This window comes from Heloderma suspectum, chromosome 1, assembly GCF_057233095.1.
Source record: "Heloderma suspectum isolate Gila_16-S chromosome 1, 16-S_ref, whole genome shotgun sequence".
NCBI lineage: Eukaryota > Metazoa > Chordata > Lepidosauria > Squamata > Helodermatidae > Heloderma > Heloderma suspectum.
The window spans coordinates 131,024,233-131,049,402 of NC_139458.1; the positions used below are offsets into that span (position 1 = coordinate 131,024,233).

Here is a 25,170-nt window from a genome sequence, read left to right on the forward strand (position 1 = left end):
GCCTCTTCCCCCCTTCCTCCCAAAGTCCTAGATCAAGATCACTATAGTAGTGCTGGAAGAGAAGTCTTTTCGCTGCTGCCCAGCTGATGGCTGATCAGCTAGGCAGTGGGGAAAAGTGGATGGGGGAGAAAAGCAGAGAGTCGAAGATCAGAACAAGGTAATCTGCTCCCCAGAAAAATGGTGGTCTGGGACACAGCAAAGAACTAAATACTGAAACACTGAAAATAAATTAGAACGCAAATGGATAGTATAGAAAAACTGAGAATATACAAAGAACAAAACAAGGGAATATCAGAAAAAAAAGATTCATTCATTGTGATTTTTTCTTTGGCATAGAGCAAAAGTTCCCTGAAGCTTCCAAATGCTTCATGCTCCTTGACCCTGCAATTAGATGGAGGGGGCAATGACCCCACCAAAAATTTAAGCTAGATAGAGGTTTCCTAGATGGAGCTCTCACAAACCCCACAAAGTTAGGGATGTACGAAAGTCACTTACCTTATGACGAAATTGATTTGCGGTGGGGGGGAGGCGCTCCGTCCCTCCCCCCAAAATTCTGGCCGGGGGGGAGGCGCCTCGTCCCTCCCCCACAAAATTCTGGCCAAGGGGGAGGCGCCCCGTCCCTCCCCCCCGAAATTCTGGCCGGGGGGGAGGCGCCCCGTCCCTCCCGCTGCGAATCTTGGCCGGCCGGGAACACAAATGGCGGCGGCCGTAGCCACCGTTTGCATCCCTGCAGTCAGCCATGATAGGCTATGTAAATGTTTACGTAGCCTATCACGGCTGAGTAAAAAACAAAACAAAACACTGCGCATACGCAAATGGCGGCGTCCACGGGTGCCGCCATTTGCGTTCCTTACTTTGGCACGTCTAGTCTACGTAAACATTTACATGTTTAGTGTCTACGCTATTTGCATTCCCTTTATTTTCGCTGTAGTCTACGTAAATGTTTACGTAGACTAGACGTGCCAAAATAAGGAACGCAAATGGCGGCGCCCATGGGCTCCGCCATTTGCGTACGTGCGGTTTTTTGTTTTACTCAGCCGTGATAGGCTATGTAAAGATTTACGTAGCCTATCACGGTATTTTTTTTTTAAATCTAGCCGTGACAGGCTACATAAATCTTTACGTAGCCTATCACATTTTTTTTTTTTTTTTTTTACTGGAAATGGCGGTGGCGGCAGCCAGTCGGAAGACCAGCCACCGCAGCCGCCGCCGCAGAACCAACGCCGAACCGCTGCCGGAGCCGCCGCCGCCAGGGAGATTCGCCCAAAGTAAGTCCCGTCCCGGGGGGGGGGGGGGCAGACCATTTCACCACCGATTTTGGGGGACCGAATGCGCTGGCATTCGGCCTCCCCGAGATTCGTGGCAAAATTCTCTGACATCCCTACACAAAGTATACCAAAATCTTCAGAAAATTTTTTTTAAAAGGCGGGGAAAAAAACCAAAATCAGCACAACAAGGCATAGAATGCTCAGTGACCAAAGAATGCTGTACTGGGGTAGACAATGGAAAACTGGGGGAAGAGGAATGGAATAGATTATCCTGAAAAACAACATGGCTTGCTGACTGGAACTCTGAACAGAAGCACTCCTGTTAGAGGGAGAGGATATACTGCAACATGTGGAGGTTCTAGTTCCATATACTAATAATAAATTCAGGTGGTCAGGAGCCTATCAGTTTGGAAATAAAACAGAGCCAGCTACAAATCTGGGAGACTCCTCACATACACAGATGTTTTGTAAATTAAAAAAATAAAGGGAAAAAACCCCAAACAGCTCAAAGAGTATGCTAAGGAGCTTCCAGGAGCAATGACATATTGTGTGCCAGTCAGAAAAGAAAAATGGAAAAGTGGGCACCGGGGAGTGAATTGACTTGCTTGAGCCTCTAACAGCTTATAATATCCCAAAGAGAGGCATGCTGGCTGAAACACTGAACCTCCTGTTAAGGGGTAAAGGTACAATGCAACATTTTGTTTCAGGTCCCACTTGTATATACCAACAGCAAGCTCAGGTCTTTGAGTGTGTATCAGTTCAGAAGTGAAGCAGAGCTACCCCAAAATAACGTAGCAGTTTCAACACATCTCAGGAGGCTCCTCAAGTATAAATAACTATGTAGGTTTGTAAATCAAAAGAAAAAAAAACTAGCCCAATGTAGACTGAGCACACTCAATGGTCTCTAGGAGCCACAGAATATTTTCAGTTGGAAAAGACAGAAAACTGGAGGGTGCGGTAGGAGGAATCAGCCTGCTTGAAACCCTAGCAACTTATACGCCACCTGCACACATTATTTTTTTAGCAGGATCATTCTTCTTTATCACTGGTTTTCGTAGGACCTTTAAACGACGCTGCTGCTCTCCTGCTGCTATCTCACAACTTCCCCTCCCCCTTCCCGTGTTATCTGAGAACGGGGAAAGCCCGACATTTTCTGTGCTTGCAAGTGAAATCACCACTTCCCCTGTGTATTTCCCTTTAGCACTTTGTCCCACTTTATGTGAGTGTGTGCTGGGAGGAGGGTGTTGATAGGCGGTGTTGAATAACACTGTCATGGCAACACATCAGTGGGAGAGTGGGGGCAGGTCACTGACCTCGCTTCCAGTGACCGTTTCTGCCCCCTTCCCATTCCACTACGGGCGCTTGAACTGTAAAGTGGTTAACCATCCCAAATGCTTCTCTGAGACCCCCCTGAACACAGCAATGCTTACTTCTGAGTAAACACATTGGCTGTAAGGCTTTCCTTTCCTGGGAGTGCTATTGAAACCTATGTGGATTGCTTCTGAGTAGGCATGCATAGGAGTGCATTGTAAGTCTACTTAAAGTAGCAGACTTAAAGTCTCCCATCCCCTTCAATGCATTTACTTGGAACTTCCCCCTCCCATTGATTTCACTGACTGCTTCTTCTCCCTTTTGCTCACCAGTTTGATTGGCTTTGTTCATACAGCCGTTGAATGGACTTGCACTCATGCCTGTAAAAACATCTGTACAATTGGGAAGCCAGCCAGCCACTATCTCTTCTTCTAGCCCACCTTGCAGGGTCATTGGGAAGCCAGAATAAGGGGGAAGAGCAACAACAGCGCAGGGAGGGGAGAGAAATCCCGCCACTATCTCTTCTCCTAGTCCACCTTAAAGGGTTGTTGGGAAGCCAGAATAAGGGGGAAGAGCACCAACAGCGCAGAGGGGGAGGCAAGCCAGGTCTAATGAAGAAGGTATCCCTGTGAAGTGGTCGCCGCAGGGGGGAGGGGCTGCTAGGGATGGCTTGGTGCATTGACTGCATACAAGTCCATCTGTGGATTTCTTACTTCTGTAGAGGGGAACCTGGAAATCGGTATACCCTTCAAACTCAGTAGTGCAAGCAATGTACTTCATTTAATTCCATCACACACTGACGTATTTAGCAGAGAAGGACTGGAAGTGCCAGCAACCTTGGGGTAAGCCACCGAGAAGACTCTCTCCCTTGCCACAAAGTCAGAGGAAGGAGGTGGGCAGAGAACCAGCTCCCATAGCCCGCTATCCCAGTCACTAGAAGGGCTTCCAACTTCTCTCCTGCTGTGGAGGAGTGGAGGGACGGGTGGAGCCATCAATCATGTTACAGGAACCAATAATCAGGGGAGAGGAGGGTGCATGGGGCCAGCAGCCCCCTTCTGTCCTGATTTTTCCATGCAGCTCTGCCCAGCCATGAAAAGGTATAGAGCAGAGGGAAGTACTACGAGAGATGCCTGTATACAGGGCCAGTCTAAATCCCAAAAAGGATCTAAAATCAAAATGACCGGTTTGTAGTGGGTTAAAATGCCAGGTGCGAAGACAGCCATAGTATACTTGAGGAAGCATTTTTTGCAAGTCCCACTTACACTTAAGTGTATATAATTGTCAAGTTCCTTCTTCCTTTCTCTCTTTGCAATCAACACACTCCAAGATACCAGGCTTCAAGATTACTACTTTATTAGTTAATGACCAGGTTCTTTACAGATGCAAATTCTAGGAAACTTTCAGGCTACAAAGAAAACAGCTACTCCACACTATTACGAATACCAATAGAGGAGCCAAAGTGGAAGTTAGAGAAGTTGCCCAGCCAGACTAACTTAGGGGGGATGCCCCTCCCTTACAATTGCTCCCCCCTACGTAGGTTATCACGCATAGCCAACCTGGAGGAGCGTCTGAGCTCCGCCTCTAACTTTTCCTACTTCGCTCTGCAACGGACCCTAGCATCCCTCAAGTCACGCACCTCACTCTCCTCCTCCCCTGAGACCTGGGTTCTCATGGAGGAGGAAAGGGGGGAGGGCTTCAGGTCAAGCCATCTGTAAGTCAAGGTCTTGGGGAGAAGGCCTTGCCAAATCTGAACTCACTAGAGAGGGACCCTCCCGGTTCTGGCTGTTCCCATTCTGAGTCTGAGCTGCTAACTATCTCCACACGCTTAGATTCATTCCTGACAATAATTCTGAATTGTCCAGTCTGACAGACAATATTGGGCTTTAATTCCTGTCTCACCCCTTTAAACATAGGTAATGGAGACCAATTATTTAAGTCATAAGGAACATGGCTAAAATTGGTTCCAGTTTGTAAAGAGCACCTTCCTATATCTTTATATCTATCGCTATATAGATATATTTCTATATCTGTGAATTGCTTAGAGATTTTATTATATTAAATGCTATAGATGTTATGATATAATAATACTTTAAAAATTCACTTAACTATTTTATATAAGCCTGACTCCAAATCAGACAACATAGTCGGGATAAGCGCATGTCCTTCTCCTAACTTCTATATGGAGGCAGGTGGAGAGAATATCAGGCTCCTGCTGGCCTGCTTCCTCCTACACCAAAGGGCCATCTAATACCAGTTCCTTTGTGGTACAGAATCCAAAAGGGGGATGAAAGCAAACAGAGAAGAGCAGGTACTTACTCATGCTCCACCTGGGCTGGTTTTAAGTGTATGGTTTAATGTAGCCACTGCATTTTATAAATGTTTTGAGCTACTTTGAAGACTCCAGTCATAAATCAGTATATAAGTCTACAAACAAACAAACAAATAAAAAGCCTCCCTTTGTACTGATTGGGTAAGCACAGTAATTTCAGAATTCTGTAGATTTTTTAAAAATCCGTTTGGAAATACTTTGTACAGAAGCTATAAATTATCAATGTAAAAAAATCCTCTGCTTTGACTTTTACTAAGGGAGTAAGTTGTTTAAAAAATCATGCTCCAACCACCACTACACCTGATCCAAACCACCCTTGATATTTCAAATATTATTTTATATTAAGAAATGACAATTTGTAATTGCTAACATTTTATCTTGTACAGTATTCAACAACACATATTACTTGTTCCATCAGTGTCCTTATCAGGTAAACACTGGGCCCCAGAAGCGGTGTATAGGGGCTGCCACCTTCTACATGCCCAAGAATTCATTCATAACACTGACAGTTTCGATGATGCTGGAAAGTTTGTAAGGTTTTTAAATAGCCAAACCTTCTGCTCCTTAAGAAGTAACTATCTCAGCTTCTGATTGCTTTCTACAATCTCTGGGAGAGGTTAGGCAGATGGACAAGTGGTTAGACTGGTGGGACTCAGTGCAAAGACTTGTACGTATTATCTGTGCACAAAATGTGGACCAAAAGGACTCAGAGGTATTCTCAATGACTATTCCGCAAATGCTAGAATGTTTAAGAGGTTAATGGTGAGGAAATCCACCTCCCTGGTTAGAATAAGAATTGGGTTTCAGCAAACCAAGCTACTTCACAATATATCAGAAAATAGCTTGGTTAATTCCAAACTCAATTCTGAGATCAATTCAGACCCCAAACCACCTTTCCTGGTTGCTGCTGTGGTGGTCAATGCTGCTGCAGTGGTGACAGTAGCAACAGCAGCGAGGGACATTTTCCCCTCCTTTTCATGCTTTCTTTCCTCCCTTCCCAGTGTCTACCAAGCCCCTGGAAAAAGTAATTCCCCTAAGACACCTCACATCCTTAAAATGGATGTCAGTTGCCCTGAAAATTATGGGAGATGTAGTTTCCAGGACACCTGAAATACAAAGGAAATCAAGCACTCTGAGGCAAACTACATTTCCCCAGAGGGCCTGGCACCTGGAAAATTGGAGTAGCGGTGTTCCAAGCAGCAGGAAGGAAGAGGGGGAATTGAGAGAATGAACGCTTCCTCCCTGCTCCTACGCTTGCAGAAGCAGGAGCAGCCAGATGGATGGGTAGGAAGAGTTTGTCTCCAGCCTGTATTACAATCCAAACTAGGGGGGAAACTGTGGGGGTGGCCTGGTTTGGAATACAGGGTGGCTTGGTTTGGAATGTGCTTTATAAGCATGCCAAATACATAGTCCAAACTGGGTAATTATGAAGTTCAGAGACATCACTAATAGAGGTCCTGTTCACACCCTTGGTGGCTCCCATAAAAATATGTTGGGCTTATCAAAGAATTTTGACAATTCTTTGATAATCTAAGAATTCTAATAACACAATCCTATGCATGTCTATTTTAAAGTACTATTGAGTTCAATGGAGCTTGTTCCCAAGTAAATGCATATAGGATTCCAGCCTAAAACTATTAGCTAGGCTTTGTGAATCCAGCAACATTAATCAAGAGAGAAAAAGCAGAAAAACAATTCTTACCGTACAAGGTTCAATGAAAGGTAGACTGTTATAATATAAAAAAAAGCACGAGTATTTATATATGGAAATGTTTTTTGAGCTATAACAATTCCCATTATAAGGTATATCATAATGTGAGCCAAAAATGTCAACATTGCCCAGAACCTGTTTAAGAAAAAACACATTAAAGCACATGTTAAACCACGCCCATGAGGAAAAGTGTTACAATTATGCATCATGGACAATGACAGTGCAGCGAAAGTACAAAAGCTTTTTTCTCTCTCCCCTCATCTTCCACCAAAATAAATGTCCTAAAAAGGTTTCTATGCTAAACATTTTCACCATATGAACATCTGGTCAACAATATATTTTGGCTGAAAATATATAAAAAAGCTGGAAGTAGGGATGGGCAAAACTTTGCAATTGAAATTCTATATATTGAATATTCTTTATTATAAAGAAATGGAATTAGTATTATCAGTCTGCTAAAACCACGTCACTCCTATAGGTTCAAGTACCTTACATGACATGTAAAAGGGAGAAACTCAGCTAGCACAAATGTTTTCAAATTGATGCAAACAGAAATTTAAGGGATCAATACTTACTTATAAAGAAACACATCCATTCCTGGGCTAAAGCTTACAGAATCTAAAAGAAGACCCAGAATACAAAGAGCAATAACTCCAGACATCCCAAGCCATTCAGCTAAAGTCAGAAAGAAAAACAAACATTAAAATTACTATTATTTGGGTTTATCCAAGAGTAGACATGCCTACTTTAAAAGTTAAACATTAAGCATTATATTTGGTAGGGATAATACGGTCAACTTACCCAAGAAAAAAATTATATATGCCATTGAGAAGCTCAAAACTACTTCAATAACTCCATCATTGAAAATGTGTTGCAACCAGAAAATAACAAATCTTGAACTCAAAAATCCAAACACGGCACTTGCAAAGAATTTTAAAATCAATTTTACAAAAATCTCTCTAACTGTAAAAGGAAAAAAGCAGTTATTGCCAGTTTGCATTGCAGTTGTTAATTTCCATAAAATTACAGTTGCTATTGTACAACTAATTGTACTGATATCCTTCTATATAAAACTCACCAGGTTAGGAGTAGTAGGCATGATGTGATGGTGGTTCCACCCATACAGTTCCAGCTGGTGGTGCTGGGAGACTGCTAGTTGGGGAAAAGGGAATGGCCATCTGGGGAACCCTGGAGGACCAGAATGGAACCCCAGATGGCTCATAATACTAGAAACCAGGGTTATCTCATGAAGTTGATTGGTGGGAGATTCAAGACAGAAAAAAGGAAGTACTTCTTCACACAATGCACAGTCAAACTATGGAATTCGCTACCATAACATGTAGTGATGGCCACTAATTTGGATGACTTTAAAAGGGGGTTAGACAAATTCCTGAAGGAGAAGGCTATCAATCGCTACTAGTCCTGATGCCTCTATGCTACCTCCAATATCAGAGGCAGTAAGCCTAGGTACACCAGTTATTGGGGGATATGGGAGGGAGGGTGCTGTTGCACTCATGTCCTGCTTGTGGGTTTCCCATCAACAGTTGGTTGGCCACAGAATACTGGACTAGATGGACCCTTGATCTGATCCAGCATGGCTCTTATGCTCCACATCACTACCTTTTGCAGTGTGTGTGTTTTGTTCCATCAGTGTCCTTATTAGGTAAATATTAGGCCCTGGAATTCTGATGAATCATTTTATGGATTATCTTTTATTTGATATATATTGCATTATTATGAATTGTTCTATTCTATTTATTGAGATACTGTAGACTGGTGTAGGCATCATGACACCTGCAGGCTGCATGCTCTGCTCATTGATTATAGTAAAAAAAATTAAAGATGCCTCCAGCTACATGATGCTTCTACCCTGCCCATACTGTATTGTAGCTGTAGGATTGCAGCCTATGCCCAGACATCCAAAGACTTCATATATCTTTGAGAGGGACAGGGGGAGTGCGACCCTGTTGATTCTCCTGGACCTCTCAGCGGCTTTCGATACCATCGACCATGGTATCCTTCTGGATAGGTTGTCTGGGTTGGGAGTTGGAGGCACTGCACTACAGTGGTTCCGCTCCTACTTGGATGGCCGATTCCAGAAGGTGGCGCTGGGGGATTATTGCTCTGTGCCATGGCAATTGTGCCATGGGGTTCCACAGGGCTCTATTTTATCCCCCATGCTGTTTAACATCTACATGAAACCGCTGGGGGAGGTTATCCGGAGGTGTGGGCTGAGGTGCCATCAATATGCGGATGACACCCAGCTCTACCTCTCTTTTTCATCAAACCCAGGTGAGGCAGTGGCTGTTCTGAACCAGTGCCTGGGCACGGTAATGGGCTGGATGAGGGCTAATAAACTGAAACTCAATCCAGACAAGACGGAGGTACTGTTAGTGGGTGGTTCGTCTGCCCAGCTAGGTGATATTCAACCTGTTCTGGAGGGAGTTGCACTCCCCCTAAAGGATCAGGTTCGTAGTTTGAGGGTGCTCTTGGATCCAGAACTGTCACTTGAGGCACAGGTGAACTCAGTGGCACGGAGCACTTTTTATCAGCTTAGGCTGGTATACCAACTACGCCCTTATCTGGACAGAGATAGCCTAGCTACAGTTATCCATGCTCTGATAACTTCTCGTCTGGATTACTGCAATGCGTTATACGTGGGGCTGCCTTTGAAAACGGTTCGGAAACTTCAGCTGGTCCAAAATAGGGCAGCAAGATTGTTAACAGGGACTGGCCTGCGAGCTCATATTACGCCAGTACTTTTCCAGCTGCACTGGCTGCCAGTCCATTTCCGGGCCCGATTCAAAGTGCTGGTGTTAACATTCAAAGCCCTTAACGGCTTGGGGCCAGGTTACCTGAAGGATCGCCTCCTCCCATATGTGCCTGCCCGGACCTTAAGATCATCGTCAGCGGCCCTTCTCCGTGAGCCCCTCCCAAAGGAAGTGAGGCGGGTGGCTACTAGGAGGAGGGCTTTTTCTGTTGTGGCACCCCGGCTCTGGAATGAGCTCCCTAGTGAGGTTCGCCTGGCGCCTACATTGTACTCCTTTCGGCGCCAGGTGAACACCTTTTTATTTTCCCAGGCTTTTTAGCTTTCTAAATTTTTATCTTTGCTGTTTTAAATCTGTATTTTAAATTCCTGTACTGCTGCTAGGTTTTATTGTGGTTGTATTGTTATATTGTGGTTTTAATGTTCTATATATTTTAAATTGTTTTATTGTGTGTTGTTTGGTTTTAGTTTTTGTGAACCGCCCAGAGAGCTTCGGCTATTGGGCGGTATAGAAATGAAATAAATAAATAAATAAATAATAAATATCCCAATCTCCCAAATTTAGGAAAATATATTTTCATCGTATTTCTTCTTCAGAAGTGTTAGTCTGTGTTATAACCTAGTTAACCTAGGTTTTAACAGTTAAAAAATCGGGCTCAGAGCACAATACAAATGGTAGTTTTATTTAAGTAAACATTACAGGAAACAATTGACTTACCTACTTCATGATGACTGCGATTTACAAGGTCCCTATATAACTCAAAAATAATTACTGTGGTAGCATCATTAAACAAAGACTCGCCTTTAATTAAGTTGATAACTATTTTTGAAAGGCCTAAAGACAGAGAAAAAAAAAGAAAAATAGCGAAGTAAACCACTTAAGTTTTTACACTTGACAACTATATAGGTGACTTAGGTGTAACAACTGGGGATTTCCCACAATTTGGATGTGCTTCTATTTTTAATGTATAATGTTCTTAAAGACAATAATGAAAGAACAAACCCCTGATTCTCTCCATGCACATCCCATTAGCACCTCAGAGTCACTGTATATCGCAATGAGGCCACTATAAAGTTCCCATAGTTCCTGTCATCCTTCCACTCAGAAGCCCGGCTGAGGTGCAGACTGTATATAACAGGGATGGGAGACTTCAGACATTCCAGGGGCCAATTGTAGTTCTAGCACCAAGTACTGCTACCTATATTTCACAGTCCAACAAGAATAATTTCTAATCAATTTTTATTTTCATAGAAGTGCATAGATACGCACATATACCTTCACATATAGGTATCTGGCATTGCCTGAGTAGTATAAATAAGCATGCACAAGTCTTCCATTTTGGAGACAGGAAGGATCCGTTAAGGTTACCCCTCTTGGAGATGCCTCCATCAATGGTTATCATATAATGTTTCATAGAATCATGGAGTTGAAAGGGACCTCACAGGTCATTTAGTTCAACCCACGGCGTATTTCCTTGGAGACTTTAAGTTACATGTCTCTACCCCCCTCACTCAATACCCCTATCCCCAGGCTGGTTGAATCTGAAGATAGGACCACTGGTGATGTTAACCTATGGCAATGGAGCAGCAGCCAATCCCAAAGCAAGATATACTTAAGGAATATTCCCTACTCCTCTATGGGTGAGTTGTACCACCCCCCTGCACATACCCTGTGGAAAATTGTGCACTGGTTGCTCTAGTTTAACAACAACAAGTCTACCCTCAAAACATACAAACACTTAACCTAATAAAATATGAAATTTTATATGAAATAAAATATGAAATAGAAGATTCTATTTTGAGTAATACAATATACAAAGCAAAATACAGTCTCTTGCCACATTCAGATTCTCCAAACTAGGGGTTGGAAGACTGAGGACAAGCAGGCACAAGCCTTTGGCTCACTCATTCATTTCTCCAAGTTTCCCCCTGCCCCACCCCATCATTCACAAGGGGAGAAGATGAGAAGCTTCCAATCATGGTTTGCAACAAACAGCAGTTTCTCATTTCATCTGAATACAGAAAAGAGTAATCAGATTTGTGCAAACTACAGTTTGTTCACAAGATAGGATATCATGTTTCCACAAACCAGTGTTTCCCATATTTGGACAAAATGGGGAAATTGAAATCTGTTGAAAGCCATGACTGGAAGCTTATTTATTATTTTATGTATTTATTTATTATTAACATTTGTACACTGCCTTATCTACTAAAAAGCCATCAAGGCAGTGTATAACAATTTAAAACAATAAACCCCTGCAAGAGTTAAAAGACTATTAAAAACAGTAAACACTTTAAAACATTAAAAACTACACATTTTAAAAGACTAAATTGAAAAGATGCATCTTTACACCCTTTCTAAAGGGCATTCCATAATTTGGGGGCAACACTGGATGAAGTCCTTTCACATGTGCCCAACAAACGGACCTCTGTGGGTAATGGTGTCCTTAAAAGGGCCTCTCCTGCAGATCTTATTAGTCGAGCAAGTTCACAAAGAGACAGACAGCTCCTTAGATAGCCAAGTCCTAAGTCATTTAGGGCTTTAAAATTTCTCGTCCAATAATCCATGCAGTGTTTACTCCCTTTATAATTCTAAAGGAAGTACACTGCTTTGGCTCAAAAGTGTCCATTTTCTCAGTAAATGTAGGCTGGCATGGTCTGATAAACTAGGATAAAACAGCCATGAGTTTTTTTTAATACTCTTGTATTGTACTGTAATGCGCACACGCACACACAGACCAGGCACCATTCTTCTGTTAAGTAGGAAAAAAACAAGCATCTTTTCTTTTTTTTGTACCTGGAAACTGTCCATTTCAGGACCCCCCACCCTTTTGTATTGTTGTTTTCTAAGAGAAATAACTGTTGTTGGAGACTAGAACCCAGTATGACTTTCTAGAGAGCTGCCTTGCTGGAATAGATTCACTCTGGCGGGCTCCTAAGCTCCTGGCTAAGTGCCCATTCTTGCACCTCTGAACCCTTCAACTCAAAGTTATTCCAGAAGAGGTATTGTGGGATAAACATAGCCTGAATAACTCTAGACTCCTGCCTTTTGGTCCTTTTTCTGCACTCTCATATCTAGTGGTCCTCACTTGTTAAAGCCTTGATATGACCAAGGAAAACCTTTGTCTCTTGAACTCTGCTCCTCTTCCCTTTGACATTGTTCTCAGGCATATCATTAGGAAAGGTAGACATCTATCTCTTTCTTTTTTTTCTTTTGTCAGCTTTCCAGTCTCCACTGCTACAACCTCCCTCTTTCCCCCCACCCCCAAAAGCTTAAGCACCAGTGCTCAGCCTCCTTTGACTCACCATCATCTTACTAAATTCCCCTTCTACCCCACCCTTCGCTACAGCAGCCTGCAACAGTTTCCTGAAAATAGCCTTTTGTTTTATTTTCTCTATAAATCTCAATTTCTGGAAAAGCTCTGATCTCATTTCTGTTGTTCCCTCCCAAGTACTTTATGAGGGTACTCCACAACCAAGACTATTTATACTACATTCCTAAACTTAAGTACACTGTGTGAGTAAATGTGCTAGTTTCTGGGCCAACTCTACTGGACTGGCAGCAGTCTGTTCTTCAGCAGAATAGAGCTTCAGTGGGAAATGATATCCCAGCGTTTGAGCTAAATTCCCCAAAGTCATTCATGTTTCGGAAGGGCATTCTCTCTGAAAACAGAGTACTTTTCAGATGTTTATAGTCACATGTCCTGAGCAAGCATGGTAACACCATGCTGCCACAAAAAGGTAGACATACTTGAAAAACGACAGCTAACTGACTTGTAACTCGGACCTCAACTCAGATTTGATTTAACGTTGGGGAGGTCATTCTTGTTCATGTCCGTAAGATGCCCATGTCTCTTTACTTTTTTATTACAATTCATTATCAATTAATTAAGCTCTGTGAAGCTAAACTGTAAACAATATGCTACAAATTCTATAGTACTACACAAAGGGTTCAATGTTATGTAAAAAAAATAAATGTAGAATCTTACCCACCAATGTTTCTTACAGAAGCCACAGAGAGGACAGGATCTGTTGTGCTAAGAATTATTCCAAACAACATGCTATCATCCCAGGACCAGTTATACTTATTAATTTTATAAGTTAACCATCCAAGGAAAGCACAGTTCATCAAAAATCCAGGAACTGCAAGAATTAACACCTGTAAAAACAAAGTATATATATATATATATATATACACACACACACACACACACACACACATCCTATTGGAATTAAAAATATTGATAAGTATTTACATCATCTCAAAATCATTTGCTAGATACAATTATATTAAACTGAAATGGGTAGGACTGGAGATTCAATGGCACAGTGGTATGTATGACATGACATTCAACCAGCTCATTTTAATTGAAATGTAAAGAATATAAAAATGTGGGTTTTTTTAATATAAACAAACAATATTCTTACAAAATTCACAAACTCAGAATATCATAGACAACGATTCCCTTTTACCTTTGGCTGCTTGCAACTAGGGATGTACGAATCCCTTACCTGGTTCCACACAGGGGCATCCGCGGTGGGGGGGAGGCGCTCCGTCCCTCCCCCCGGAACCCTCGACAGAGGGGGAGCGACCGCCATTCCCAAAGCAGCGCGGATGGGAGCAGGTAAGTGCTCCGTTTCGTGCGCCTTTCGTGGGGTGGGGGTGGCGGGGACTTCGTCCCCCGCGCTTTCGTGGAGTGGGGGGGAGGGGGCTTTGTTTCATGACGGATTTTGGGGGGCCGAATGCACTGGCATTCGGCCTCACCGAGATCCGTTGCAGAATTCTCTGAAATCCCTACTTGCAACTCCAAAATAGTTCAGCCTATAAAGAAGTTATACTTATTTGGGGCAAGATAAACAGGTTGTTTACAATAAGTAGTTCTTCAAGTAGTCATCTGTGCAGTTACATATATGGATTATGTGTCTGTGCAGAGCTCAATTTGGGAAACTTCTATAGCTAAATTAGAGTTCTGGTAGGTGCCCCACTCCCACCCTTGCAGCACATGCTCAGAAGGGTGTGATTCCTGCCTTCCCTAGGGATGGCAGAGAATTCCGCCACGGATTTCAGTGAGGCCGAATGCAGTGGCATTCAGCCCCCCCAAAATCCGTGGCAGAACGGCCTGCCACCCCCGCCCCCGCACGGATTCCCCCCGGGACGAAGCTTACCTGAGGCGGATGTTCCGGATGGTGGCGGCTCCAGCTGGTCTTTCGACCGGCTGCCGCAGCCTCCATTTGTGTCTGCTGTTTGCCATGATAGGCTACATAAGTATTTACGTAGCCTATCACAGCAAGCAAAAAAAACACAAAACAGCGTACACAAATGGCGGCGTCTACGGCGGCCGCCATTTGCGTTCCCTATTTTTCGCTGTTTTAGCCTATGTAAATATTTACGTAGGCTACTACAGCGAAAAAAGGGGAACGCAAATAGCGTAGTGGGCGCTATTTGCGTTCCTTTTTTTTACACTGTAATAGCTTAAGTAAATATTTACGTAGGCTAAAACAGTGGGGGAAAAAGGAACGCAAATAGCACCCACTACTCTATTTGCGTTCCCCTTTTTCTTCGCCGTAATAGCCTACGTAAATATTTACGTAGGCTAAAACAGCGAAAAATAGGGAACGCAAATGGCGGCTGCCATAGCCGCCATTTGCATACGCTGGTTTGGGGGTTTTTTTGCCTGCCGTGATAGGCTACGTAAATACTTACGTAGCCTATCACGGCAGCCTATCTGGATGTAAATGGTGGCCGCTACGGTGGCCGCCATTTGCATCCGCACCAGCCAGTCCGTGGCTGGAACTCCGACTGCAGACAGCCCTAGTCGGCTGCTCTGCAGAGCTGCCACGGAGTGCAGCGGAGCCGGCCAGGCAGAATTCCGGGGGGGGGGGGAGACCAAATCGACTCCCCGCCCCTGTGGAGGATTCCGGCGGAAGGAATGGAGCGCCTCCCCCCCCCACCGCGAATCAATACACCAAAAGGTAAGTGACTTTCGTACATCCCTAGCCTTCCCACTCAATTCCACTTCCAACCGACATAAGGATTATAAAAACAAGCAATAACTGAAATACAGTTACAGTACTACCTGCAATAGGGCAAGTTGTCTAATTGCATAGATGACCACTCGAGGAACTACAGTTACAGGGAAGCAATCTGTCTTTCTTCTTTGTGATCTCCAGCCAGTCTCACATGAGCTTACATAAAAGAGGTTGGGCAGGTGCTAAGAAGTCAACGTGCTGATCATGACCCTTCCAAACAAAACATGAGTCCTGGTCCTAACATTAAGCTGGAAGTGGCAGATGAAACAGGAGGGCTAAGAAGTGAAGTGTGTTGGTGAGGTAGTTGAGGAGGAATTGTCATTAAGGTGCCACCAAGAACCAGTCATTGATATATAGAAAGGCACTGATGCACTGTAGATGGAGGTGGGCACATACACACACACACACACACACACACACACAGACTTCCACCGGCAAGTGTTTCTCTTGCCAGGTGGGGTTTCCCTTGCCAGTGCTAGCAAGGGAAACCCCAGGCTTTCCCTAGCTAGTGCTAGCACTGGGAACAGAAAGCCTTCTGTTATCTCCACTCTCTGATTAGAGATAAAGAAAGGGTTGCTAGCACTAGCCCCAGACATTCCTTAGCTCATGCTTGAGAGCAGGCTTTTTCCAGCTAGCACTTGTGTTAACAAGAAAAACTGTGCCCTTATCTCTGATCTCTGGGCAGGGTCTCCACAGGCTACCTCCATATGCTACCAGAGGTCATGCACCCCTGGCTTAAAGGTTTTAAAGAGAATGTTGAGGGTGATAACTTGAAAAAATATTGGCCGGACCTCTTTAAAGATTCTACTACTTCTGAGAAAAAGGACAAGATATATATAGATTCCACTTACAGCATTAATAGCAAGTTTGCAAGTAAGAACAAAGTTCCCAGAGATGTATTGGTTAAATTCATAAGTCTGGAATCATGAAATGAAGTTATGGACACTTTTCAGATTCAGCAAAGGATCATGGTGGGAACAGAGGTATCCACGTTTGCAGATTTATCTTCTCATATTAAAACAGAGAAGGTGGATGACATTTTTAACATGGCAATTAAACAAAGAAGATATTTCATGTACGTGGGGCATTCCCTGTTCAGGTAATAATTAAGTACAGGCATAAAATAATAATTTTAAGGACAATGAAGGAGGCTAAGAATTTTTTAAATACAGCTAAATAGCAATGAAGAGAAAGTGGTGGCCGATGAATGATATTGGTGTTCAAGTTGATCCTCAATCAAGCTGGGACTCACTCACATTTACATATGAAGTAGGAAAATCTGCGGAAAAGAATAGGAACTCCAATGGACTGATCCAATACATATTTTGTTTCCGTTTGTTTTCTCCCTTAATTTCTTAAACACAATGAATAAAAATATATATTTTTGTCAATGAACATAAATGGTTTTTGTAGTCCATATTTAAGGGAATTTAAAAAAGACTTTACATAAGGACAATCCAGACTTTTTCTTTTTTTCAGGAAACACATTTAAAAACAGAACAGGAAAAATTTCTTGGGACATTATTCAATGGGGTTGAGTATCATACAACTTCTTCTACCGAAATGAAAGGAGTTATGCTTGCCTAGAGAAAATATTTACCTTTCTCTATAAGCATAGCATTAAAGGATATGGAGGAACATTCTGTCTTTAATTTTGTCTATGTAAAGATTTACGTAGGCTAAAACGGGGAATCAAAAAGGAACGCAAATAGCGCCTGCTACGCTATTTGCGTTCCCCTTGATTTTCGCCATCATAGTCTACGTAAATATTTACGTAGATTAAGAGAGCAAAAATAAGGAATGCAAATGGCGGCGGCCATAGCCGCCATTTGCATACGCGGTTGTTGTTGTTTTTAACCCACCCAGCCATGATAGGCTACGTAAAGATTTACGTAGCCTATCATATCGTTGTTGTTGTTTTTTAAACATAGTCATGATAGGCTACGTAAATCTTTATGTAGCCTATCACGTCTTTCTTTTTCTTTCTTTCTTTTTTTTTTACAAGAGTGGAAATGGTGGCGGCGGCAGTCGGTCGGAAGACCAGCCGCCGCAGCTGCCGCCGGAGCCGCCACCGCCCGGAAGATCCGCCCCAGGCGAGTCTCGTCCTGGGGGTGCGGGGGGGCAGGCCATTCCACCACGGAGTTCGGGGGGCGAATGCACTGGCATTCGGCCTCACTGTGATCCGTGGCGGAATTCTCTGCCATCCCTAGTCCTGTATGCCTCTGGCCAATCAGAATGAAGAGATGAGGCATGGCTGAGATATCCGTTCAATGGAGGAAACCACTTGCAGCTTGAGAAAAAAGCACGTTGAAACATGTAGAGCTGCTGTGCAGTAGCTTGAGAAACAAAGCTACTACTTTGTGATCAGCTGGTGACGCCCGTATGAGGTGTTGAAATTTTTGCTCCTGATTATGGGTATTATCAAGTGAGCTCACTGAAAAGGCCCTTGCCATCAAAAGCGAGGTCTTCAATAAAGTTCATTGCTTACTAAATAAAAGCAGCTGAACTGAGCCAGGCATGGCACTGCAAACTTATGGCCACTGCCATAAACTTAGTACCACAATCAGCCCTATGCTATAAGGTTTTGATTTGCTGTTTGGTAAGCAGACTATCAGATTATGGAAGACTTGCACAAGTTCTCACTTGACTTCTGGTAAGTGGTCAAAAACCAAAGCAGACTTTTCCCAATGGAAATGCCAGTACCAAACCATGCAACTTTCACTACTCTGACAAAGCCTCAGTTGACTACACCAGCCTAAAATCCTGCATTTAAAACGGGGCTTTCCATTTTAAATGCAGGATCACAAGTGACTTCCTTTACACATGCTTCCTTTCCTCCTCCCCCTTCCTTCTCCCCATATTGAGTCTTCCATAACTTTCATTGATCTTGCTCCTCTTCTTGCCGCTTTTCCTCTTTTCATGGAGGGAATTCAAGCGGAACACAATGGGGTAATTTGATAGCTCATTATCTGCAATCTATTTAAAAACGGAACAAAGGGCATTTAGTGCAGGAGATGCCCTGGAGGTTCACTGCGTCATGTAAAGAGCCTGCAAACTTCCGAGAGAGAGCCATCTCAATCACAGGATCAAAGCTCCGTGTGAAAGAACCCTAAACCTTACAACCTCAGGTATCCAATCTGTGATCCTGTTTGTCCATGAGGGCAGAACTGATGGAGTTCCCTCAAATATAATGGAATTTGGCAAAGACTGTTTAAATAGAAAGTCACAGTCCTTATCTTGTACCCAATCCTCTTAGGCATTCATGGTATAAAGGAAGGCTTTGGCCAGGATTTTTTTTTGCTACTTGCAGGAGGGCAGGTAACATAGGAATAGCAACCAATACTGATGTGTCAGTATGTACAAGATCAAAAACAGTCTTGAATAGGGGTGGGGAGCGAGAGGGTGTTTTGCCTGTGCAGTGTGTGCATGTGCATTTCCTTTTTGGATGTGTTAATTGGCTTGATTGGTGTGTTGTTTTGCCTGTCTGTGTGTTGTGTGTTTCTGAGCATCACCACTTTGCTGAGAAATGGGCATTTTGTTGTGCATTGTGGGGGCAAATATGTGATTTGACATTTGAGACTCCGACCCCACTTCTGTCTTGTACTCAGTTTTGTGGCCAAGTTACTTGTTGCTGAGCCTCAACAGTTTGTCTTTTGTAAAATGAGTGCCGAAACAGACAAATGTAGATTCAGTCTTTTGTTGCTCAGACCGCACCTCAGCCGTGTACTTAGAAAAGTAATTCACCCAAAAATCTTTTATTCTCACCAGTTTGCCTTCTGAGAAATGGGTGTTTTCTGATGAGCCACATCCACTATGGCAGCCATTTTGTGAGAGTGCCCATAACACTCTGTCAACATTCCAAATGTACCCCCACTGACCCAAAAAGGGGGGGGGGAGAGTTCTGAGTCCTATTTCCAAGGTCCCCTCCTTTCATTCCAGCCTTAAGGAAAAATAAAAAGAAAGGCACTTTGGATTTTCTTCCCAAAGCCCAGACATACAGAAGTTTACAAAGGTTTGTAAAAATCCTAAGAATAGAAATGGTAGCTTTGTAACAATGTATCTTTCATGTGGCGAAGAATTTTTAGTGTGAAATTCCTTTTTAAAACAACACAGCCAAATGTCCAAATATAAAAAGGAGTTTATTTGGGGGGAAAGTAAAAAGGGTAAAAACAAGCAAAGGCAACAATCACACACACACACTTCCAAATAAAATCAAAAAAGCAATCTAACTTAGCTAGTTCCATGTTAACTACTTGAGTCTTATGTTCCAAAGCATATGTAGAGTTCATTGCAAAGAGGATAGTTGAAAAAGAGCATTTGGTCTCCAATTAGATGGTATATAGAAGGTTCATGAGGAGTGAGCAACCTCTTACTTTTATGGGGCTCAAAAGGTCAGCAAAAGCCAGCCCCTTAGCAGAGACTGACTATTGTTTTGTCCAATAATGCAATACCCTCTATTTCAGTAGTCAAGCCAACAAATCAGGAAATTAGTAGCTGGACCCTCCTAATGGCCCTAAACTTACATCTCAAAAGAACCAGCTGTTGTGAACAAATTAGTCTATCATTTATAAGCTCGTGTTTTTGGATGCATTTTGGAGAACAAGAACGTGTTACAAACCTTTTCCGGTGCTCTGGCATGGTGTCAATCTACCAGATGCTCTAGGGGACACTGTTGAGCTACATAAGAGTACAACGGGGATTGTCACAAAGCCAGAGAATGACAATCCAGAATCTGACAGTGGTTTCGTTTCTCCACTTCAAAAGAAGGCAGTACAGCAGAGGCCAAAATAGCTATGGCTGTAGAGACCAGAGCCACAGACATTGATACTGACTATTGTTGCTGCATAGAAGACAAATCTGATGCCGGAGGAAGGGAAAATTTACCGATGAAAAGCTCATATCCCAGAAGATATCTAATACAGAGAATGTTGTAGCCGGAACCAAAGTGGCCACTACCAAAGTCAGTACTGACTGCATGAGACGCAACGCCACCAGAACAGATACTGCAGTGTAAGCACTGCAGGTGCTACAAATGTTTTTTGAGGTATACATACTACAGAAGCTGAAGACTTCAGGTCAAGTAGCACGACTGAAGTATGATCATGCCTCTCCACAATCCTAGTATGAGATGGAGAAGGGACAGTAACTCATGATATCAAAGTAATGGTGACCTACTTCAACACTGATGATTGTGGGGAGAATAAGAAGAAAGATTATATAAGACCAATAAACTTAGGAAGCCTCAGAGTGGTCATATTCATGGTAATATTTCTCCAAGACTGACCAGCAACAAGAATGGGAGGCTGACAATCACAACAGACCAAGGGAACAGTACCATGAACAAGAACCAGGATGGACATCATGCACCTGATGGAGTGAATGTGGACTTTCAGGCATAAGTTCAATGACCTCTCCCTTTAATGAAAGTTACCCTGGAACTGGTCAGTACTGAGTAACAGGCCAGGCTGTGCCTCTTCCACTGGTGGAATCTATGGGTACATTGTGGCAAACTTATCCAAGATCAGTATGGAAAGAGAGACATGTCAATCTTGACTCAGAGAAATTCCCAGATGGATTCAGTTCCAAGAACTGTTTTGGTGCCAGAGATTGCTTTGGTACTGATGGGATGATCTCTACTGACTTGTCCTTCTTTTTCTTAGAAAAATATCCAAAACCTTCAAACCATATAGCTTCAAAGCAGACATACTTAAAAGACCCAGAACTTGGAACCATAGCCAGGGCACCAGGAAGTACAGGGCACCTGTAGTAGCAAGGTAGAAAAGAAGCCTTCAATGCTGAAGGCAATCTCTGAAGAAACACTGCCAATTCTCCCTACTGGCAGCAAGTTGGCTCATCCATTAAGATAGCAGTGGACAGAGCCGGACTTGAACAGAGAGTAGAAAGCCAAGGTAAAGCTGATTTGTTTGAATCTGAACCTGAAGAGCCTTCTCCCAGAGGAGCGTATGAAGCCAAGATGTTCTTTTTCTCCTCACCTTTCTAGTAAACGCTTGACAGAATCAGACAAATGGCGTTCTCCCAAGCCAAGTAGATAGAGGGAGTGGCCACCCATTGATGGCACCGTACTATCACAAGAGCAGTTGAGGGGGAAAAAAGCCACCTTTTGAGCCATAGCCCAAAAGGCCCACTCAGAAGAACACACTGCCAGTGCTAAGGAAAAGACAGAAAAACAAACGAAAAACACAAATATATAGTCAGAAAGACTGAGGGGATAGAAAGTCTGAATACATAAAGAAAAAAGTTGAAAGAAAAGAATGTGGATTTTTTCTAGCCTAGAATGAGCAAAGTTCCTGATGCTCTTACTGTGGAGGTCAAAAGAGAACTGAGCAGGAAGGCGGAAGCCACACCCACCTGAATGTGTACTGAAAAGGCAGGGCACAGACTACCTGCCAGAACTCTAGCCTACAGGTTTCAAATTTGAGCTCTGCAAAGAAACCTATTTGGGACTGCGCAGAGATTACCAAGAAGAATCACTCTTTATCAATATCTCTGATTTATTTATGTGGTCATTTATTACGAATATTGCATTTGTATCCCATCCTTCCTCCAAGGACCAAGGGCAACATACAGGGGGTTATTTAACGTTATCCCCTGTAAAACAAATTAGCCTGATGGATAGTAACTTCAGGAAGAGCACCTGCTAAGCAGCAGAACAAGGATGAATGTGGTATTCTAGCAGGAGAAAGGCACCATCTAGCTATGCCATAATATAGCTGCTCAGAGTCCCTCCGATCAGCATACTGAAGAACAAGAATTAAAAAAGCAAGTGTGCAAAATCTTTTCTAATCTGAAACTTCTAAACGTTTTCTGTGCAGACTGGATTTAATGGGTATCCTCTGAAAGGACAGTTTCAGGGTTTGATTATACACATTTGTCAACAATGTGCAGTTATAGTCTTATATTTATGGTTAAAGACCACTTATAAAAAAGAAATTGAAAATTATACTCCTTACCTGCCAAAATGATTTTCGAAATATATAAAAATCCATTTCAAATGAAGCTGTAAATATTATAACTGGTGTAAACAAATGAAGGAAAAGCACAGGATCTATATCTGCAATGTTCTTCACAAAAGGTAGCTGGCAATATAAATGAGCGGAAGATATTGTTAACCAAAAATCATTTCTACGATAAAATACTACATTTTTCTTTCCCTCTCAGACACACAATCAATGGAGTGGAAAAGGGGCACCTGGGGTCTCCACGAGCGATTTACTCTGAGCTGGCTGCATTTGAATGTCGTTAGGGATACATGACGTCATGGCCATCTCACAGCCACCCCAAAGCTTATTGTGCAAAACCCAGTTCTTCAAGACTACTTTTAGTCCAATTGTTTTCCTTAATTTGGCTTGTCTGCACTTCTGTTGTGGTGTGCACCACCTTCCGCATTTACTCCAGCATAATAGCCCTGCCCAGGGGTGTGTCTTTCACCTGGCTGTGACCTCAATGACCCCAGTCAAGGGGTGTTTCCCCAATGTTTTCCCCACCTGTGTTTCCCCGATGTTTCCGCCATTTCATGGCTGGCCGTCAGAGTTCTAAGCTACTTCATGGCATTTACTTCACCTTGTCTCCACTAAACTCTTGTGGCTATCCCTGCAAAGTATAGATGTGTTCCTGGCAGCCTGAAACTTTTTTTAAAAAGTAAAGAATTCAAGTGAAATGGCGCTTTTGTCTGCAATACCTACACCCCCTATCTCGCATTTGCCAGCTATTCCTATACCCGCTATCTCAATATCTCGCATTTGCCAGCTATTCTATATCCCCTATCTCACTATCGCACTATTGTGTGATAGTGAGATAGGGGGCATAGCTTTGCTGGACAAATGTGTGATAGTGACACAGTGACATTCAAAACCTCTTTGAAGGTATGATTTCTTTAACTACTTACTTTCAGGATGGGTGATTTTTTTCTATCTCACTATGCCTCCATCACGCTAATGCTCTATCACAGAACTGTGCAATTGCACAATTGCATGATAGAGCATTTGCGTGATAGAGCAATTCCGTGATAATGGCATCGCGAGATAGCGGATGCAGGTGTTGCTGGACAAATGCGTGCAAGTGACAAAGTGAAATAGCACTTTCAGAGGGGAAGAAAAAAAAGAAATTGGTGGCATCAGGCATAGCTTGGGGAAGCAGGTGTCTCCTCAGAAGTAACTCTCATTGTGGTCAATGAGGCTTGTTCCATAAATATCCATGCTGCGTGCCTTTACTGTTTGTTTCGTTGAAAGGAAGTAATTAATGGGGGGGGGAGATTGATTTTTGGCAAGACCATTTCATGGGAGGACACCTCCCAGGATTTTATGAAGTAACAAAGGATCTGCAGCTCTGTTTCCTTACTGTTTGCTTCATTGGTGTAAGGAAGTATTTAGTGCTAAGCTTCGACCCATTGCATTACAGGAGTATCAGCAGAAGGAGAAAAGAGAGCCTGGGGGGGGGGGCTCTTATTGACTGAGCAGCCCCCGCCAGTCTGATGACTTTTACTCCAATCCCCCCACCCCACCCAAAAGTATGTTCTGTGAAGCGACTTATACTGGTGCGGTGCACTTGCTTGTGGAGCCCTATGCGGACCAAAGCACACCAAAGCCGATTCCTTGAAAAAATCGGGTAATCCTCAATTCGCTTCTCCTTCTGTTGTCGTGGAGAAACCCTCCTCGTCTTCTTTGACCTCTGTACAACATGAAAGGCAAGTGGGGAGGGGCTGGATTCCTGGGTTGGACACAATGCCAGGTGGGAGGCTGGATGTCTGAAACTCCAACTTTGTACAATAGCTTCTAATGCCATCTGATGGGGCAATCAGTCCATGGATTTTTGAAACAGGTATTTTAAACATGTGGAGCATGCAGGACAGAGTAACGATTGGGTTCAATTTGGAATTGGGTTTAGCAAACCAAGCTATTTTCTTTTTTTTAAAATCAGAAAATAACTCAGTTTTTCCCAAGCTCAATTCCAAAATTCCGATTTCATCACACAGCTGATGATGCAAACAGAAGCATGACGGGATCCAGATAACTCCAGCAATCCCTTTCCCCTGCGAGCCCTTGTACCCTGCTTGGCCACCCCCTTTCCTTTCCTCCACTTCCCTTCTCACTTATCTTCTGGTGATGAGAAAGAGCTCTTGCTGGAGGCCTAGGCGGCATCCATTGCTCCCTTCTTTCTCTGGTACCTTAAATGCTGCAAAAATAGTATCTCAGGCACAAAGAGCCCTGAAAAATATAATTTTTCAGGATGCATTCGAGTTCTTAGCATATGGAAACTACATGTCCCAGGGCTACTTGCTCCTCAGATGTGGCCATAAGCAAGCCAAACAGTCATCACCCATGGGTCCCATATTCCCCCTCCCCTAGAGTCAATAAAACTAAGTCTAGCCACACTTACAACACTACTGCTTGCTTGCCTTTTCTTCCAGCAGCACCAGCCTGGCAGTGGCTTCAATGCATTAATTGTGCATACACGACAATTGTGCATGCACAAATCATTCCCCCTAGAACTGGGGAACCTCCTGTAAGCCACCTGGGGAAAGATCGCACTAAAACTAAAATTTGCCATTTTTGGCTCTCTCAGCCTTTGCAGACAGAGGAGGGGCATCACATTCTGCTAGTAATGGGTGTCACTGTGACTGCACGGTCCAATCAGGGACTGAATCGGGGGGGGGAGGCTGTGCAGGTTTGGCCTCCTCCTCGCCTCCTCCTGCTAGCTTGTTGCTTACAGAAGGTGGCTATGTGAGGCGAGCAAG

The 25,170-nt window shown here is 43.2% G+C and overlaps 1 protein-coding gene across 4 annotated transcripts in view; it reads right to left on the bottom strand.

Moving 5' to 3' along the window:
• Positions 1-25,170, bottom strand: part of LOC146357872 (solute carrier family 9 member C1-like) — a 124,964-nt gene that overhangs the window by 88,173 nt on the left and 11,621 nt on the right. For all 4 annotated transcript variants that reach the window (XM_084857511.1, XM_084857503.1, XM_084857495.1 and 1 more), the window contains exons 3-8: positions 22,388-22,513; positions 13,380-13,545; positions 10,105-10,221; positions 7,421-7,582; positions 7,195-7,294; positions 6,611-6,754 (exon numbers count right to left, since the gene is read on the bottom strand). In XM_084857511.1, coding sequence (XP_084713637.1) covers positions 6,611-6,754; positions 7,195-7,294; positions 7,421-7,582; positions 10,105-10,221; positions 13,380-13,545; positions 22,388-22,513 — 815 coding nt within the window. The remainder of the gene's footprint in view (positions 1-6,610; positions 6,755-7,194; positions 7,295-7,420; positions 7,583-10,104; positions 10,222-13,379; positions 13,546-22,387; positions 22,514-25,170) is intronic.